This window comes from Crinia signifera, chromosome 6, assembly GCF_055691185.1.
Source record: "Crinia signifera chromosome 6, ASM5569118v1, whole genome shotgun sequence".
NCBI classification, from domain to species: Eukaryota; Metazoa; Chordata; class Amphibia; order Anura; family Myobatrachidae; genus Crinia; species Crinia signifera.
Genome location: NC_139222.1, coordinates 216,066,029 through 216,085,580, shown reverse-complemented (window position 1 = coordinate 216,085,580; position 19,552 = coordinate 216,066,029). Strand labels below are relative to the sequence as shown.

At 41.7% G+C, this 19,552-nt stretch overlaps 1 protein-coding gene across 11 annotated transcripts in view; it reads left to right on the top strand.

Moving 5' to 3' along the window:
• The window catches only part of BAIAP2 (BAR/IMD domain containing adaptor protein 2), a 199,357-nt gene that overhangs the window by 100,920 nt on the left and 78,885 nt on the right, over positions 1–19,552 (top strand). For all 11 annotated transcript variants that reach the window (XR_014444596.1, XM_083148820.1, XM_083148825.1 and 8 more), the window contains exons 4-6: positions 3,195–3,256; positions 5,420–5,491; positions 16,910–17,047. Coding sequence is in view for 10 of the 11 variants with exons in the window: in XM_083148820.1 (XP_083004946.1) it covers positions 3,195–3,256; positions 5,420–5,491; positions 16,910–17,047 (272 nt within the window). In the remaining variant the exon portion in view is untranslated. The remainder of the gene's footprint in view (positions 1–3,194; positions 3,257–5,419; positions 5,492–16,909; positions 17,048–19,552) is intronic.

Genomic DNA, 19,552 nt, shown 5'->3' with positions numbered 1-19,552 from the left:
TATTGCCTGTTTGTTTCCAGGTATGCTTTACTACAGTGGTTCCCAAACTTTTTAAAATCACGGCACCCTAGAGCATCAGAATTTTTTTCATGGCACCCCTGGTCCAAAGTTTCCTATTCTGTAAATTGATTTGTATGTCATACATGGGTTTATTTATGGGTGAGGGACAGGATTAGCTTCTGTTTGTCCACATATTTTATTATTGGTAGCCCACCAGCAATGTTTTTGCCTTTTACAATGACCATAAATAATTTCAATTGCTTCTAGACCACTAATCCAAGGCACCCCTGCTAGTGTCCCGAGGCACCCCAGGGAGCCACGGCACACAGTTTGGGAACCGCTGCTTTACTACACTGACATTCCATATTGCATCCTTTTCTTGTAGCCGGTGGGATGAAAGCAACTCACTCACTGGATTACCCACTTCCCAGACCTTTTGTCATCATTATTACAGCTCTCCTACAGATGAGGTTGTTTATGTAAAGCTGCTTTATAAGGAGTTTCTGAAATGATCAAAAATGTAAACTTTGTGCTTGCCTTCATTTGCTTTCACCAAATGGATTTGCCAAGTGTATAAGCCAATTAAGTCATTTGAAGGTGGACAGACCCTGTTTAAAATCTTTTTATAAATTGTTTACAATGTTCCAAATGCCTTTTACTTTGATTTCAGAGTTTCTTTTTGTGAGTTATCTTAATTTATCTGGTCAGAGGATCATCTAGTGAGCTTCTAGATATAATATTAAGCAAATTACAGTTGGAAATGGTCAGTGATCGCACTCTGGGGTGCCCCTGAGCACTTGCAAGGGTGTTGGTGGTCTAGGACCAATTCAAAAGATTAATTATGGTCAATATAATGGGCAAGATTAGAGCTTGCGGCTTCCAATAATAAAATATGCAAAGCTGAGTTGTATGTTAACATGGGTAAAACACCTGGAACCAACTTCTTACAGGCAGCTCTTATTCAAAAGTATCACAAAACTACAACAGGACTACGCAAAGGATTCAATAATATAGTAAAAACTTGATAGTATTTATTCGAAAAGTGGGCTATCCATCAGCCACACCACTTATGCTGTATACCAGATAACAAATATATAAACATACTGTATATACTAAACTATAAAAAAAAATTTAACACCACAATCACTCCTGCAGAAAGCATCTGATATTTCACAAAATCGGCCTAAAAATAAAAGATTTGCCAAGATTTAATGGCAGTTTCCTTAAATTACAGGCCCACATGCTTCATATTTGTTTTGTAATGATAACGTGCACGTTTGCAGGAGGATTTGTGAGGTAATACATCCCAGACAATGTTTCACAGATTTATTCAGTCATTATACTATCCTGTAGTCCAGCTCAGCACTGCCCAAAACATCCCCTTTTTCTGGCTTTATACTCTGACAGCAGGATGCTTTCATTTTTTTTTTTTTTTCAATAAAATAGATATTTTAATCTTAAATTACTCTTACTCTAAATACAGTCATTTAAGATTTATGTGACGCTGCTCAAGGCCTACAGTCACTCGTGGTGTTAGTGCCAGGGATTACACTGACAGCCTAGATAATCCCACCCTCTAGCACAGGTGCATTTGCCTGCCTGCACTGTAAAGGATGAGTCCTTGTTAGTGGGTCTGTTGGGCATGATAAGAGCCACTTTGGTCTGCCTCTGCAGTTCTCTTGTTGTAGAACTTTAAAGTACAAGAAGTTCAGTGTGGTCTAAAGCCTGTTTTTAGGTGGTTTAGTGAGAAAATCCTGGAAACGCATGTGGCAGGAAAATAGTTTTAAATAGATGGCTCAGACATTTGTATTAGAACGTTTCTGTACTTTATTAAAAACTACCGGTTACCCTTTTTCTTCATAAGTTCTGTAAACTTCTAGTTGGTATGAAGTATTCCAGCCCAGATTTGTTCGACCGTGTGAGCATGCTAGCTGCAGTAAAGGGCTGCTATTGTGGGGGTGAGATAAACGCCTGCAATTGGATTGACACCTGTGTGTGTGTGTGTGTGTGTGTATGTATGTATGTATGTATGTATGTGAGATTTACATATAATTTATCTTAGATACTGGGCCTGATTCGGAGTTGCATGCAGCAGCGTCTTTTGGTGATCAACCATGTAATATGCATCCAATCATAGCAGCTGAATGTGTAAGGTCTGAGAAGCCTACTTTTAGTGCCCCGGCATGCTGTAACCTTATCCTCCTTTGAAACATGAACATCCTTATGGCAGTTACAATTACTTCATTTGACCAATGGCCTATTAAGTCTGTGGCTGTGAATGCAACCACTTGCGTTGATAGTCCTGCGACACTCCCACTGAGTGCCGCTTTTTGCACGCGTCTCTAGCCACCAGCCAGTGACGCCCATTAAAAGGTTCTGCGTTCTTTTGGATGCAGTCGGTCCCAAACACATGAGCACATTTTAAGTCTTCCAAAATAATTGCACATGTGACGTTGCAAATCGCTAAATGACAGCATTGCAGGCAACTGAGTCAGGTCCAGGGATTTCTCTGCCGGGAGGTACTTACAGATGACTGTCACTGGTTTCCAAATCTCTTGCCAAATAAGGATAGTATAGCTTGGATTACAATCTGTATTTGCCAGGTCCGTTGCATAAGAACAAGATCTCTGCTGGAGCACTAAATCATTAGGAACTTGCTGGTTTTCAACCCAAGAGGTGGTCCACTTACAACATCACATCTTGTTTCACACCTGGCTGTGTTGATCTTTAGTTGAGTCTGTGTGCACTTAGGAACCCACGGTCACAGGCCGCTGGTGCCATGCGCCACGAGGAGTAACGCAGGAAGAGAATAATAGTTTCTGATGCTCACCTTGGTCTTTTGTTCCCTTTTTATCGCATTGCCTGTTCAGAAGAGGCAGCATGTAGGTATCTGAAGCTCCCTGCTACTCATCTGCATGCTTTGAAATGTAGCATCTTGCTTAGAAGTACTTCAATACACTTCTCATTCTACCTGAATACCACATCAGAACAAAATATGTATCTCTATCCTCCTCCAGTCCAGAATTAACCAAGGCCTGACTACTCATCCCTTCCATTCCCTTTCCAGTATTTAGTCTACTAGACTCCTCATTCCTCTTACCTGCATGAAGACTGCAATGTAATATGAACTGGTCTCTAACCCACATTTCTCTTTCCATGTTTTGCCTTTCCTTCATCATTACTTGCCGAATCAGGGGATGTTCTCTTCCAGATGGCAGAGGTACACCGGCAGATTCAGAACCAGTTGGAGGAAATGGTAAGTTATTTGGTTCTTCAAGATAACTCCTGAAACGGTCATATTGGCTAAGCTTCAGTCTGAAACTTGGGGGTTATTCTGGTTGATTCGCAAGGCTGTGAATTTGCTGCCCTGCGAGTCCACAAGATGCAGTATGCCAATACGCCCCCCTCGCATGCCGCGCATGTTCGAATGATGTGGAAGGCCCATGCACATCTAAGGTTATTCTCCGGTAACCTTAAATATGCGTGACCATTCAGCAGGAACTGGGCGGGCATCTGACATCCGGTGATGTCAGCTGCCCGCCCCCGGTACCCACGTTACAAGACAATTTCCATGTGAACACCCAGCCTTTTCCTTGGAGCGCCCATGAATTGCTGGGTATTCCCATGGGTGTGACAATTCGCTGAGTCCCCCTGCCCGCTATTTGGGTACATGCGCCCGGGGAAAAGTCTGTTCGCCATGGCAGCATTCACCTGGTATACGCACAGAAATGCGGCTGCGTGTACAGACCACATCGGTCCCGTGCGAACGAACGGGCCGTGCGAACGAACGGGCCATGCGAACAAACCTGAATAAGGTACTTTAGTCTTGGCTTTCTTCCATTTATCATTTGGTGACCATGGCCAGCCCAGTTTGGAAACCACTTTTTTTTTTTCCTCTCTAGCACACAGGGCTACTCTTATCAACAGGTGAGGTGAGAACATAGTTTGAATTTGCAGAATGGCAAGAGCGTCAGGGAAAGTTTCTCCTAACAACCTGGCCCACAGTCTAGATATTACACTTCCTCCAGCTGTCACTATATACTTGTGAGTGTAGAACAAGGTTCAGCAGTATGGCTCCCCTACTTGACTGATCAACAGACAGTCAGTAGGACTGACTGGCTGGTTATTTATCACTCTCCACTTCTTTTTGAAGCTTAGTACATCTGGCCCTTTCTATCCACTTCTCTGTACAGTGGAAACCACCACAATGCTGCTGAATCGCTCTCGTCCCCGCAGAACAGAGCCTCTGGCATTAGGCAGGAAATGGCTCAATATCGAACAATCGTTTCTGCAACAAATATTCAGTGATCAACCTCAAATAATTAAAGAAATCTGTCAATCTACTTTTTCCCTGAATAAATTTAATGACTTATTGTCACTAAAAAAGACTTCTTCCTGTAATGTCTCCAGAAGGTTTGGGTTGCACATTTCGAGATCTTTGTGTGTGTGTGTGTGTGTGTGTGTGACAATCCTGCATTGGGGCCCTACGTTAGCCCTGTCAGTTTTATTTACATAGTTCTCTACCATCCCTAGATTTCCACCTGCCTATCTGTCTGCGCTCATCCGTATGCACATCCATCTGTTCTCCACATCAGTCAGTCACACTTTGCTTTATCCTTCCGGGCAGACCTGTCACGGAGTCTTATTCCTGTCCTGCACTCCCGCAGCTTAGAACCTGGCACACTCACTGACCCTTTTCAGCTCTGGAATCCTGCAGTGTTTTTAAATGCCTAATTGAAGCAATAACTATCAAATCTTACCCACTGAACCAATGAATGGGGTTTTAATTAATATTCGGTCCATAGCAACATAGCTGGGTAACGCATGGCAACTTATGTTTAGCAGAGAACATGCTGTTCTTGGGTAAAGTAAGGATAACAATGGTGGAATAAATGCAGTTTACGCCAGCAAAGAAAATGACTTTAGCTGTGCCTTTTTTGCTTCATCTGGTTGGAAGCAGAAAGTGAGAGATTTGGTAAGAAATCTCCAGGTTTTTTTAAAGCGGCAATCATTTACTCTTCAAAAATCAAACTGGTTTTTGCAATGTAAAAAAACAGTTTGCTAGATCGCCGCTTTAAAAAAACTGTATTTTTTTTTTTTTCCAAATCTCTCACTTTCTGAATCTCTCAGCCTATTAAATTTCACCCAGAATCTTTGTATACATGCATGAAGAGCAGGAAAATGGTGCAAACACTGTAGCTGGGCGTCTCACCTGAATTTGGCCGTAAATACACTGTTTGTCTCCCTCCCGAACGCCTTCTTTCATACTGACCTGCTGCATTGTGCAGAAGGGCTCTTGGGGAGGGTGAACCTAATGCAAGTTTAGTTCTATGCATACAGCGCATGATGTTGGACTTTTCTTTCTCATTTACGTCTCCCAGCCAATATGCAACATAACAGGTGCTTGTTTTGTTTTCAGCTGAAATCTTTTCACAATGAGTTACTCACTCAACTTGAACAGAAGGTGGAGTTGGATGCCAGGTATTTAAATGTAAGTCTTTGATTTTTTTTTTTTCCCCCTTTATGAGTCATTAGTATTTTTATTAATATGCAAAAACTGTTGTAAATGTCCTTTTTTTTTCTTAATTACTTCAGTATGCATTAAGAACTATTCTATACTGAATACAGTAACTGGGAGGCAATTTAGTTGAGTATAAGGATATTAAGGTTGGGTACTACGAATCTTCACCCTGGATCATTCAAGATTGTTGGTACACACCATGAAGATTTTATGAACAAAGGAACAATCACTGTTCCCTCATTTATTGATATGCCTGGCGCCAAGTTTTATTGGCTGTGCTGTCCTAAGACTAGGTAGGGCAGAAGCAGGAGGGGCAACCTTGCATGTGACCTGCGATCGGTCATACAGAATTAATGCGGTGTGCCTGATTTTTTTTTTTTTTCCATTATGGTTTCCATGGAAACCATTCCGGTTGGTATCATTTTTTGGTGCGTACTGACCCTAAAACACCTGGCACAGGTGAAATAATAAAGAAGTTGCCAACATCTTTGTTTCGTAAAGGTTGTGGTATACCTGCGCACCAAGTGTTACTGTTGTGGACTAGCTGCAAAACACTAGAAGGTCTGACTGTGCCTTCCTGTTAAATGGTACATAGAAAAAGGATTTTTTTGTGTTGAGCTTGGTCCCTATGCGTATTTAAATGGATCACAAAGTTATAGTTGGGTAATTTTACTTGGTGATAACGTATATATACAGTGCAAAGTAAGACATCATGATGCCAAACAGATATACATTATGAAAAGAATGCAAAAAATAATAAAAAACAAAGAATAAAACAATCCAGAGTGATACAGTAGCGAGTGCTAGTGTATGTTCATAAACAGTACCAGAATCTCCAAATTTGATCGACGGGCTTGTAGCCAGTCCTGTCAAACCTGGGAGATCAGTCTCCTGGTTAAGCTGGATTGTGGGGGTATGCTCGTCCTCCTTAATTCAGGGGGATGAGGTTTGTCCAGAGTAAGTGTCTTTATCTGATTGCGGCGTCCCGCAGATCAGATGGTGGATGGTTGATTGCAATTTATTCGGGTACCCCTTTTAGACGTCAATATGGGTGTCTCGAGTTTTCGGGAGGGGGATGGGAGGTGCAGTATAGGGGTGCCAGTACGTTGGGAATGTCCAGTATGGTGCGGTGCTGCACACGTGTGATACAATACAGTGTGCCGCAGCCGCAGTGATCTGGACTGGTTCCGGGTGTAAGAACAGCAAGTGGATGCACGTCGCCGTAGTCAGGTAGCTGACTTGTGCGCCGTGTCCTCTGTGCTGCCTGGGATCCCTCCTGCCTCACGTCACCAAGCCCCGCTTCCTACTTACCGATTCTCCACGATTGGTGCGTCTTCTGCTTCGCTCTCGCCGACGGCTTCTGACAGGTCACGCTGACTCTTCAATCTCTGCTGCCGGGAGATGGATGGTATGCAGCGCGGGGTGATCGTCCTAAAGTGCTTCTCAGGGTATGTAATTCCTCAACGCGTTTCTGCTCATTAGAGCCTTCTTCAAGGAGGTTGTTTCCGTCTGGTGCATTGTGAGTTTAAATCTCCCTCTTTATCATTTCATTGGTCCGTGTGCCTGATTGTTCATTGGCTCAAATAGCTGTCAATCTTCATTAGTTACTTGATTTCAGATGTGTATCTTCATTAGTTACTTGATTTCAGATGTGTATCTTCATTAGTTACTTGATTTCAGATGTGTATCTTCGTTAGTTACTTGATTTCAGATGTGTCTTGTAGCTTGTTAATTTGTCAGTTTAAAAGGCTACATTTCTTGTGAATACAGTCTTGTTAGTGCAATACAGTCTGTAACACCTCTGTATTGTTATGGTGTTTCCAGCTATAGGCAGTAAAGCTATTTAATTGGAATTAGTGTCCAATTGGGGATTTCAAATGAGGTGCAGTAATTGGCAAGGTGTCTAGTTTTTACCTTTCCATTATTTTGATTTTATTTCTATTTTTTCCCAATGATGGCTTTTACCTCATTGTCCAGATTAAGTCCTCTAGGTGCAAATGTTTTTAGATCGTACATCCATTTTAATTCGGACTTATTGATCTTATGTACATAGTCTCCTCCTCTCCAGTTAGGCTGCACTAATTCTATCCCTATAAATCTCAGGGATTGTGGGTTGCTGTTGTGATGTGTTCGAAAGTGGTTAGATAGGTTATGGTCCTCATATCCTTGTTTGATATTTCTGATGTGCTCGTATATGCGGTCTTTCAATGGTCTCGTAGTACGGCCCACATATTGTTTATGGCATGCACATTCTAGGAGGTATATAACCCCCTTGCTGTTACATGTGATAGTCTGTTTAATTTTGTGGACCTCATGTTTAGTTTGAGATTTGAAGGTGGGGATTGATTTTGTTGATTTCTGTTTCTGATTTTTGCATCCTACACAGTGTCCGCAGTGATAAAAACCTTTACCCCTTGGGTTTCCGTCTATTGTGGTTTGAATTTTTGATCTTGGTGGAATGTGGTTACTGGTTAGTTTTTGTTTTAGGTCTGGGGCTTTTCTGAATGTTAGTTTGGGTCTTGGGGGTATGTGGTCGGCTAGGACCTCATCCTCTAATAGTAGCGGCCAGTGTTTATTTAGAATTTTTCGTAATTGGATTGATTGGTTTGAATACTGTGTTATAAAGTGTATTTCTTGCATCATTGTGTCTTTATTTTTGTTTTTGTACTTGAGTAGGTCGCTTCGGTCTGTTTGTTTTATCTGTTGGAATGCTGTGTCGATAGTTGTATCGCTATATTGTTTATCCTTAAACTGTTTGGTCAATTGGGCCCCTTGTTCTAGGTAATCTGACATTTTTGAGCAATTACGTCTTAGTCGGGTAAACTGGCTTTTTGGTACTGAGTTCAGCCAGCTTGGGTGGTGCCAGCTTGTTGATAAAATATAGCTATTAACATCCACCTCTTTTTTGTAAGTTTTTGTGTGTATTTGATGGTCCTCTATTCGGATGCATAGGTCTAAAAAATTGACTGTTTCTTTACTGTAGTTTGTGGTAAATGCTAGATTATTGTCATTAATGTTCAACTGTGATATGAAGGTTGTGAGTGATGTCTCATCTCCCCTCCAGATGAAAAACAGGTCATCTATGTATCTGGTCCATAGCACGAGATTCGCCTCCAGCTCGCACCTCCCCCAGATGTATTGATCTTCCCACCAGCTCATAAAGAGGTTTGCGTAGCTGGGGGCGAATCTCGTGCCCATTGCAGTCCCTGTGGTTTGTAGGTAGTAGTTGTTCTCGAACCAGACATAGTTGTGTTTGAGTATAAATTCTATACTGCTTATGGTGAAATTTATCTGTTCTGAAGTGAGTTGTGTGTCCTGTGTTAGATGGTATGTTGTGCTCCTTAAACCTTGGTCGTGATCTATTACTGTGTAGAGTGCTGTGACATCTGATGTAACTAACCAAAGTTCATTATCCCATTTGATGTTTTGTAGTTTGTCCAGAATGTGTGTAGTGTCTCGCAAGAATGATTTCTGTTTGTAAACGTATGGTTGTAGCAGAGTGTCTATGTATTTGGATAGGTTTGATGTTAATGAGTTTATCCCTGATATTATGGGGCGGCCTGGTGGGTTTGATGGATTTTTATGGATTTTTGGCAGATAGTAAAAGACTGGTGTCACTGGGTGGGGTGTTTGTAAAAACTGTTGTTCTTGTTGGTTCAGTATGCCTGCTGTGAATCCTTTCTGTATGTGTAAGTCGAGTTCTTGTTTAAATTTTGTTGTGGGGTCCTGTTTCAGTTTAACATATGTGTTAGTGTCTCCCAAGATCCTATGTGACTCCTTTAGGTAGTCACTTTTGTCTAGGACTACAATCCCTCCCCCCTTGTCCGCAGGTTTAATTATCAAAGAGTGGTTGTTTTGTAGATCCTGAAGAGCTTCAGTTTCCTTCCTGGTTAGATTGTTTCCCTGTGTCTTAATGTCAAGATGTTCTAGATCTCTCTCCACCATTTTGATAAAACTGTTGAGTTGTGAGCCTTTCATGTGACTTGGAAAGAAGGTGGATTGTGGTTTCAGGTTTGTATGTATGTATTGGTCTCCTGGGTCTGTGTTTCTTAGTGGTGCTGGAATTGTGTTGGAAAAGAATTTTTTTAAAGTCAATTTTCTAGAGAAATTGTGTAGGTCTAGATAGGTCTGAAATTTGTCCAACTGTTTGGTTGGAGCAAATTTCAGGCCTTTGTCCAGAAGCTTTTTGTGTTCAATGGTCAATGTGTGTTTGCTGAGGTTAAAGATCCCCTTACCTATTTCTGTTTGGTCTGTCTTGCCCTTTTCTTTGTTGCACCCTCCCCTACACCCTCTCCTAGTTTTTTTGTGTTTCTCTTTCTTGTTAGTGTTTTTATCAGCGGGGGTATTTTTGTTTTTGTTTTCCTGTGTTTTACCCCTAAAAAAAGGGGTGCTAGGGTGGCACATGATTGTGTGTCTGTTCTCTCGCTAGGTGGGGTTTGTTGGTTGTCAGATGTGTCTGTCCCCAAGTCCTTGTTGGTCTCTAGGGTGTCTTGATTGCTAATGAGTTCTTGATTGGGTTGTTTATTTGGGGTGCCCTGATTTGTGGTTGAATCTGTCTCTAGTATTGAGTATCTGCTGCTGGAGTCCCACCCTTGTTTTAGTGACAGTCTTGCTAGATTGCTGTATTGGAGATTGTCTTCTGTCTCAGATTCTACTTCATGTATGGAAAATGAGTGCTCAGATAGGAGTGAGTTTATTGTCTCGTCAAGTGTTGTGTTTACTTCTGCTGCAACTTTTATTGTTCGGTTGTTCTGGTTGTGAAGGGATGTCATGTACTGTTGGTACGTAAGGTTGAGTCTCTTATAGACTGGGCTGGATCTTAATTTTGATTTGTCTTGTATGACTCTAGCCTGTTTTTGAGTGTTTTTGATGCTGGGGTTTTTCTTTTCTGGTTGTACTGTGAATCTGTCTCTAATAAATTTCTTTTTTTTGGATTCTATTAGTAGGGTCTCTCCTCTTGTTAGTCTTGTAGAGGTCAGGTCTGCTAGTGTGATGAATTCCTGACTGTCTTTGAATGGGTCAAGGTTTTTGTCTAGTTGGTCTATCTCTGTTGCTAGTGAAGTCAATTTAGTTTTATTGTCCTCAATGAGTAAGTCTATTAGTCTCATTGAGCAGTCTCTGAGTACCCCTTCCCAGTCCTTCATGAATGCTTCATTTTCTAGATTATGTGATGGGATTTTCTTTATCCGTAGGCCTTTTGGTATAGTGTTGTTATCCTTATACAGTTTAAGTGTTTCTGTGTCCCACCATATTTTTGTTTCTTTGTTGATTAATTTTTCTAGTCTTAGGAAGGTGTCGCAGAAATTGTTATTTAATTCCTGTGTTGGGTATGTTTCTGTCAGTGTGGAGAAAACTTCAAGTGCCCTTTGGTCCCTATTCTTTCTTATGTCGGTCAGGCCCATGTGACACTCTTGCTGCCGGTATCCAGTCAGAGGTATACGAGATGTAAAGGTTGTGGTATACCTGCGCACCAAGTGTTACTGTTGTGGACTAGCTGCAAAACACTAGAAGGTCTGACTGTGCCTTCCTGTTAAATGGTACATAGAAAAAGGATTTTTTTGTGTTGAGCTTGGTCCCTATGCGTATTTAAATGGATCACAAAGTTATAGTTGGGTAATTTTACTTGGTGATAACGTATATATACAGTGCAAAGTAAGACATCATGATGCCAAACAGATATACATTATGAAAAGAATGCAAAAAATAATAAAAAACAAAGAATAAAACAATCCAGAGTGATACAGTAGCGAGTGCTAGTGTATGTTCATAAACAGTACCAGAATCTCCAAATTTGATCGACGGGCTTGTAGCCAGTCCTGTCAAACCTGGGAGATCAGTCTCCTGGTTAAGCTGGATTGTGGGGGTATGCTCGTCCTCCTTAATTCAGGGGGATGAGGTTTGTCCAGAGTAAGTGTCTTTATCTGATTGCGGCGTCCCGCAGATCAGATGGTGGATGGTTGATTGCAATTTATTCGGGTACCCCTTTTAGACGTCAATATGGGTGTCTCGAGTTTTCGGGAGGGGGATGGGAGGTGCAGTATAGGGGTGCCAGTACGTTGGGAATGTCCAGTATGGTGCGGTGCTGCACACGTGTGATACAATACAGTGTGCCGCAGCCGCAGTGATCTGGACTGGTTCCGGGTGTAAGAACAGCAAGTGGATGCACGTCGCCGTAGTCAGGTAGCTGACTTGTGCGCCGTGTCCTCTGTGCTGCCTGGGATCCCTCCTGCCTCACGTCACCAAGCCCCGCTTCCTACTTACCGATTCTCCACGATTGGTGCGTCTTCTGCTTCGCTCTCGCCGACGGCTTCTGACAGGTCACGCTGACTCTTCAATCTCTGCTGCCGGGAGATGGATGGTATGCAGCGCGGGGTGATCGTCCTAAAGTGCTTCTCAGGGTATGTAATTCCTCAACGCGTTTCTGCTCATTAGAGCCTTCTTCAAGGAGGTTGTTTCCGTCTGGTGCATTGTGAGTTTAAATCTCCCTCTTTATCATTTCATTGGTCCGTGTGCCTGATTGTTCATTGGCTCAAATAGCTGTCAATCTTCATTAGTTACTTGATTTCAGATGTGTATCTTCATTAGTTACTTGATTTCAGATGTGTATCTTCATTAGTTACTTGATTTCAGATGTGTATCTTCGTTAGTTACTTGATTTCAGATGTGTCTTGTAGCTTGTTAATTTGTCAGTTTAAAAGGCTACATTTCTTGTGAATACAGTCTTGTTAGTGCAATACAGTCTGTAACACCTCTGTATTGTTATGGTGTTTCCAGCTATAGGCAGTAAAGCTATTTAATTGGAATTAGTGTCCAATTGGGGATTTCAAATGAGGTGCAGTAATTGGCAAGGTGTCTAGTTTTTACCTTTCCATTATTTTGATTTTATTTCTATTTTTTAGGGGTAAAACACAGGAAAACAAAAACAAAAATACCCCCGCTGATAAAAACACTAACAAGAAAGAGAAACACAAAAAAACTAGGAGAGGGTGTAGGGGAGGGTGCAACAAAGAAAAGGGCAAGACAGACCAAACAGAAATAGGTAAGGGGATCTTTAACCTCAGCAAACACACATTGACCATTGAACACAAAAAGCTTCTGGACAAAGGCCTGAAATTTGCTCCAACCAAACAGTTGGACAAATTTCAGACCTATCTAGACCTACACAATTTCTCTAGAAAATTGACTTTAAAAAAATTCTTTTCCAACACAATTCCAGCACCACTAAGAAACACAGACCCAGGAGACCAATACATACATACAAACCTGAAACCACAATCCACCTTCTTTCCAAGTCACATGAAAGGCTCACAACTCAACAGTTTTATCAAAATGGTGGAGAGAGATCTAGAACATCTTGACATTAAGACACAGGGAAACAATCTAACCAGGAAGGAAACTGAAGCTCTTCAGGATCTACAAAACAACCACTCTTTGATAATTAAACCTGCGGACAAGGGGGGAGGGATTGTAGTCCTAGACAAAAGTGACTACCTAAAGGAGTCACATAGGATCTTGGGAGACACTAACACATATGTTAAACTGAAACAGGACCCCACAACAAAATTTAAACAAGAACTCGACTTACACATACAGAAAGGATTCACAGCAGGCATACTGAACCAACAAGAACAACAGTTTTTACAAACACCCCACCCAGTGACACCAGTCTTTTACTATCTGCCAAAAATCCATAAAAATCCATCAAACCCACCAGGCCGCCCCATAATATCAGGGATAAACTCATTAACATCAAACCTATCCAAATACATAGACACTCTGCTACAACCATACGTTTACAAACAGAAATCATTCTTGCGAGACACTACACACATTCTGGACAAACTACAAAACATCAAATGGGATAATGAACTTTGGTTAGTTACATCAGATGTCACAGCACTCTACACAGTAATAGATCACGACCAAGGTTTAAGGAGCACAACATACCATCTAACACAGGACACACAACTCACTTCAGAACAGATAAATTTCACCATAAGCAGTATAGAATTCATACTCAAACACAACTATGTCTGGTTCGAGAACAACTACTACCTACAAACCACAGGGACTGCAATGGGCACGAGATTCGCCCCCAGCTACGCAAACCTCTTTATGAGCTGGTGGGAAGATCAATACATCTGGGGGAGGTGCGAGCTGGAGGCGAATCTCGTGCTATGGACCAGATACATAGATGACCTGTTTTTCATCTGGAGGGGAGATGAGACATCACTCACAACCTTCATATCACAGTTGAACATTAATGACAATAATCTAGCATTTACCACAAACTACAGTAAAGAAACAGTCAATTTTTTAGACCTATGCATCCACATAGAGGACCATCAAATACACACAAAAACTTACAAAAAAGAGGTGGATGTTAATAGCTATATTTTATCAACAAGCTGGCACCACCCAAGCTGGCTGAACTCAGTACCAAAAAGCCAGTTTACCCGACTAAGACGTAATTGCTCAAAAATGTCAGATTACCTAGAACAAGGGGCCCAATTGACCAAACAGTTTAAGGATAAACAATATAGCGATACAACTATCGACACAGCATTCCAACAGATAAAACAAACAGACCGAAGCGACCTACTCAAGTACAAAAACAAAAATAAAGACACAATGATGCAAGAAATACACTTTATAACACAGTATTCAAACCAATCAATCCAATTACGAAAAATTCTAAATAAACACTGGCCGCTACTATTAGAGGATGAGGTCCTAGCCGACCACATACCCCCAAGACCCAAACTAACATTCAGAAAAGCCCCAGACCTAAAACAAAAACTAACCAGTAACCACATTCCACCAAGATCAAAAATTCAAACCACAATAGACGGAAACCCAAGGGGTAAAGGTTTTTATCACTGCGGACACTGTGTAGGATGCAAAAATCAGAAACAGAAATCAACAAAATCAATCCCCACCTTCAAATCTCAAACTAAACATGAGGTCCACAAAATTAAACAGACTATCACATGTAACAGCAAGGGGGTTATATACCTCCTAGAATGTGCATGCCATAAACAATATGTGGGCCGTACTACGAGACCATTGAAAGACCGCATATACGAGCACATCAGAAATATCAAACAAGGATATGAGGACCATAACCTATCTAACCACTTTCGAACACATCACAACAGCAACCCACAATCCCTGAGATTTATAGGGATAGAATTAGTGCAGCCTAACTGGAGAGGAGGAGACTATGTACATAAGATCAATAAGTCCGAATTAAAATGGATGTACGATCTAAAAACATTTGCACCTAGAGGACTTAATCTGGACAATGAGGTAAAAGCCATCATTGGGAAAAAATAGAAATAAAATCAAAATAATGGAAAGGTAAAAACTAGACACCTTGCCAATTACTGCACCTCATTTGAAATCCCCAATTGGACACTAATTCCAATTAAATAGCTTTACTGCCTATAGCTGGAAACACCATAACAATACAGAGGTGTTACAGACTGTATTGCACTAACAAGACTGTATTCACAAGAAATGTAGCCTTTTAAACTGACAAATTAACAAGCTACAAGACACATCTGAAATCAAGTAACTAACGAAGATACACATCTGAAATCAAGTAACTAATGAAGATACACATCTGAAATCAAGTAACTAATGAAGATACACATCTGAAATCAAGTAACTAATGAAGATTGACAGCTATTTGAGCCAATGAACAATCAGGCACACGGACCAATGAAATGATAAAGAGGGAGATTTAAACTCACAATGCACCAGACGGAAACAACCTCCTTGAAGAAGGCTCTAATGAGCAGAAACGCGTTGAGGAATTACATACCCTGAGAAGCACTTTAGGACGATCACCCCGCGCTGCATACCATCCATCTCCCGGCAGCAGAGATTGAAGAGTCAGCGTGACCTGTCAGAAGCCGTCGGCGAGAGCGAAGCAGAAGACGCACCAATCGTGGAGAATCGGTAAGTAGGAAGCGGGGCTTGGTGACGTGAGGCAGGAGGGATCCCAGGCAGCACAGAGGACACGGCGCACAAGTCAGCTACCTGACTACGGCGACGTGCATCCACTTGCTGTTCTTACACCCGGAACCAGTCCAGATCACTGCGGCTGCGACACACTGTATTGTATCACACGTGTGCAGCACCGCACCATACTGGACATTCCCAACGTACTGGCACCCCTATACTGCACCTCCCATCCCCCTCCCGAAAACTCGAGACACCCATATTGACGTCTAAAAGGGGTACCCGAATAAATTGCAATCAACCATCCACCATCTGATCTGCGGGACGCCGCAATCAGATAAAGACACTTACTCTGGACAAACCTCAACATCTTTGTTTCATCAAATCGTGTGGCCTGCCACTAAATCAGGACATCTAGAACATGGGTCTTCAAACTGTGGCCCTCCAGTTTTGGCATGCTCCTATAGGAAAAAATGTGGCAATGCATGTTGAAACATGTAGTTTCACAACATCTGGAGGGCCACAGTTTGAAGACCCATGATCTAGGTGGTGGCCTACTCTGGAAAAATCCCTAGAATTAGGATCCTCTATAGCAGTGATAGCTAACCTTGACACCCCAGCTGTTGTTGAATTACACATCTCATGCCCTGCTACAGTTTTACAATTTGGCCATGCTAAAACTGATGCAGGGCATGCTGGGATGTGTAGTTCAACAGCTGTAGTGTCAAGGTTAGCCATCATTGGTCTAGAATATTCTTGACATTGGGCAATTCAGTCTTTTTATATGCGTTGTATTTTTTTCTACGTGTCCTCCTGTAACTCTTCCTAAATGTAAATACATTGCTTTTTAGGTATAGATTTATTTATTTTAAGTATGGTTATGTCTGTAATTGGACTGCATTTTGTAAAGCCCCATACACACGGGGGGAGATATATTGCTCAGCAATATATTGCTGAGCAATATATTGCCCAGTGTCTCCTTTGCATCAGCGACCAGAGATGGTCGCTGATGAAAAGGAACCTCTGCTGGGGGAGCCGCAGAGGTAATTAGCTGGTCGCAGGAGCGATTACAATGGGGCAGAAAACGGGAGCGCGCACCCGGCGATTTATCGCTGGTGCGCACTCCAATCACTGGCAATATGGTCACCTGCGACCATATTCCCAGCGATTATAGCCCCTATTGCCCCCGTGTGTACACAGCATTAGTTTCCCAGATGTAATCTATTTTATTTATTTATTTTGTTATTTAAAAGGGCAATCATTTACAAGACAAAACCTTGTAAATGATTGCCCCTTTAAAATAAAAATTTGACACGGCCGCCAAAACTTTGTCGGCTATTATATCTGGCCCCTTCTATCTGCTGCCGTGATTTAACAAATTTATGCCTTTAAATCCTAATTTTATCCTTTTTTACCTTTCAGGCTGCTCTGAAAAAATACCAAGTGGAGCAAAAAAACAAAGGGGATGCCTTGGAGAAGTGTCAATTGGAACTGAAGAAGTTGCGCAAAAAGAGTCAGGGCAGCAAGAACCCCCAGAAATATTCTGACAAGGAGATGCAGGTGAGGGCTCTTCTATGCATGGACTTTTAATTCTTGCCAACCTATAAATGTCTGGTTCAAACAAATAAGGAACTTTGTTGCATGAATTGAATTTTGTTTATTTCCCACTGTGACTAGATGTCTGGGAATTTAGCCATCATGTTTGGTATGGAGTAAATTATGGCTATTTAGTTAAGAAGCCAGTGAAATTGATGGGTATTATGATATGAAGTCTACAGACCACTGGCTTGGCTTCCGCCAAAATGTTTATGGTATGTTCCAGGTGCTATAGAGTGGAGCAGAATCTGATGATTGAATAAAAATTTAGTAACCTTGATGTAAAGAATCGGTCCATAGAGAATAAAAACCTTTATTAATAACAACCTTTAAACAGAATTGGCTGAACGAGACATGGCATGATAACTTGGTGTCAAGCCCAACAATATTCATTGTAACAGTACTAAAGAAATAAGGGACTAGATTTATTACTGAAAGCACTGGCAACATTTGTACAGGTCTGATTCAGAGATGTATTTTAGTATGCATATGTGGTCGGTGGTGGTGATCCTTTCATGAGCCGATGTAGATAAAATGTTGCACAATGCGTGCATCCTACTTGCATGTTTTTGTGTGCGCGGAAAACTAGCAAAACAATAACTTGGTAAGAGTTGGCTCTGTAGGGATATTAGTAGTGTGTTACATGGAGATGGCAGAGAATAGTACGTTTAGTATTTCCTGTCTGACCACCATTCTCCTTCCACATTTTAAAAACCTGTGGCTTCTGTCCGTTGTGAACATGGGAATCTACAGTTGCCATGCTGTAGGAGTTTGTGTTTACACAATGCAGTCAATGGATGTATATGTCTGTTACATTTTTAAATACAATGAGGCAGATGTATTAACCCTACCTGGAGAAGAGCTAAAGTGGAGATAACGCACCAACCAACCAATCAGCTGTGTTTGAAATATGATAGTTGGGAGTTGATTGGCTGGTGAGTTATCTCCTTCCACTTTATCTACACTTTATCTCAAGTTTATCTCTTCGCCAGGTTTAATACATCTGCCCTATTGGGAGATAATACATAAAGGGGCAGATGTATTAATCAGCGTTAAGTTCATTTCTGCGTTAAATCGCCCCGGCTGCTTCGCCAGCTCAGGACTACCGTTGCCGTGCTGCCGTCTCCAGGCTGTGCTGGAGATCTCGCAGTAATAGCGAGATGTTGCACATGCCCATTACAGCCGGCTGGGGGGAAAGTGCGATCACGCAGGGAATAACTGCTCTCATTATTGGGGGTGGGGGGGTGGGGTTTAATACATTTGGCCGCTATGGGTGCCCGCTTCTCCATGAAACCATTATTTTCATAAGTTATTGCAGCTCTCCAGTGGTGTGTGTGTGTGTGTGTGTGTGAGTGATATATTACAAAACACACATACAGTATAACCATTATGAAATGTACCTCTTGCAAAGGGCATGCTTTTCACTGAGACCTGTTATAGGGTTAGGGAGTTCTCCTTACTCCTATTGATATTGTACATATGGAACAATGTGCATTGTTCCAGACTTCTGGAATTCCAGTGCATGGACATGCCAATGGCTTCCTGCAGTGTGGCTAATACCTTGGGATCAAACTGGTCAGGTACTGACATGAAGGTGTAATAGTGCAGTAGCCTTTCACCACAACACCTAAATGCTTTGGGTGGTATTAGATAATTGCTGGGAGGTGACCATTCAGAAACCTGGTGATCCACACTAGTATGGGCATGTCACTGGAGCGTCGCATGACTGGCGGCAAACATAAATGCTTACAATGGAGGCCATACACGGATGGAGCTGGTGCAAGTCTTCATGGTGCATCTAAAGATGCATAACGTGGTTGAGCCCCTTGGCCATTAAGTTGCACACTTGTATGCCAGGGAATTGTTTTTTGTAGCATTGGCAGAAAGTCACAGAACGGACTATGGCGCAAGATGTCTCAGCAGCAGTGTCCCCTATATAAGGAATTCCAATAGGTTCTATATTAGAGGCAGTAAATGTAACCAAAAATAAATGTCCTCAATCCTGTAAGGGGTTAATTTCCATTGTGCAAAGTCATCCCTTAGAAGAAAAATGCCAATATTTGTTATGGGTAATGGTTTTGATTTTAAATTGGAGATCATATTATATGTAAAATAATAGTCACAGTACTCCAGTGCACCTAGAGAATGTTCTGTTACCCAAGAAACTACTAGCGGGGGTCAAAGGCTAGGATCAAATAATGTGTGTGTGTGTGTGTGTGTGTGTGTGTGTGTGTGTTTATCCATGGTACAAACTGTTGCTTGCAAAGTAATCACAATTGTCACTGGAGAATAAAACACATGGGTTCTGCTAATTCATCATTATATTACAGCACTATATAAACCAGTTTGAGTCTGAAGTGATTTATGGACAATCATGTAAAAATCCCAGGAAATAAAGACCTAATTTGCCACCAGTTGCAGCTTTGCCATACACTGTGCTGGCATGTATCTGATTTCAGAGGAGCGGCC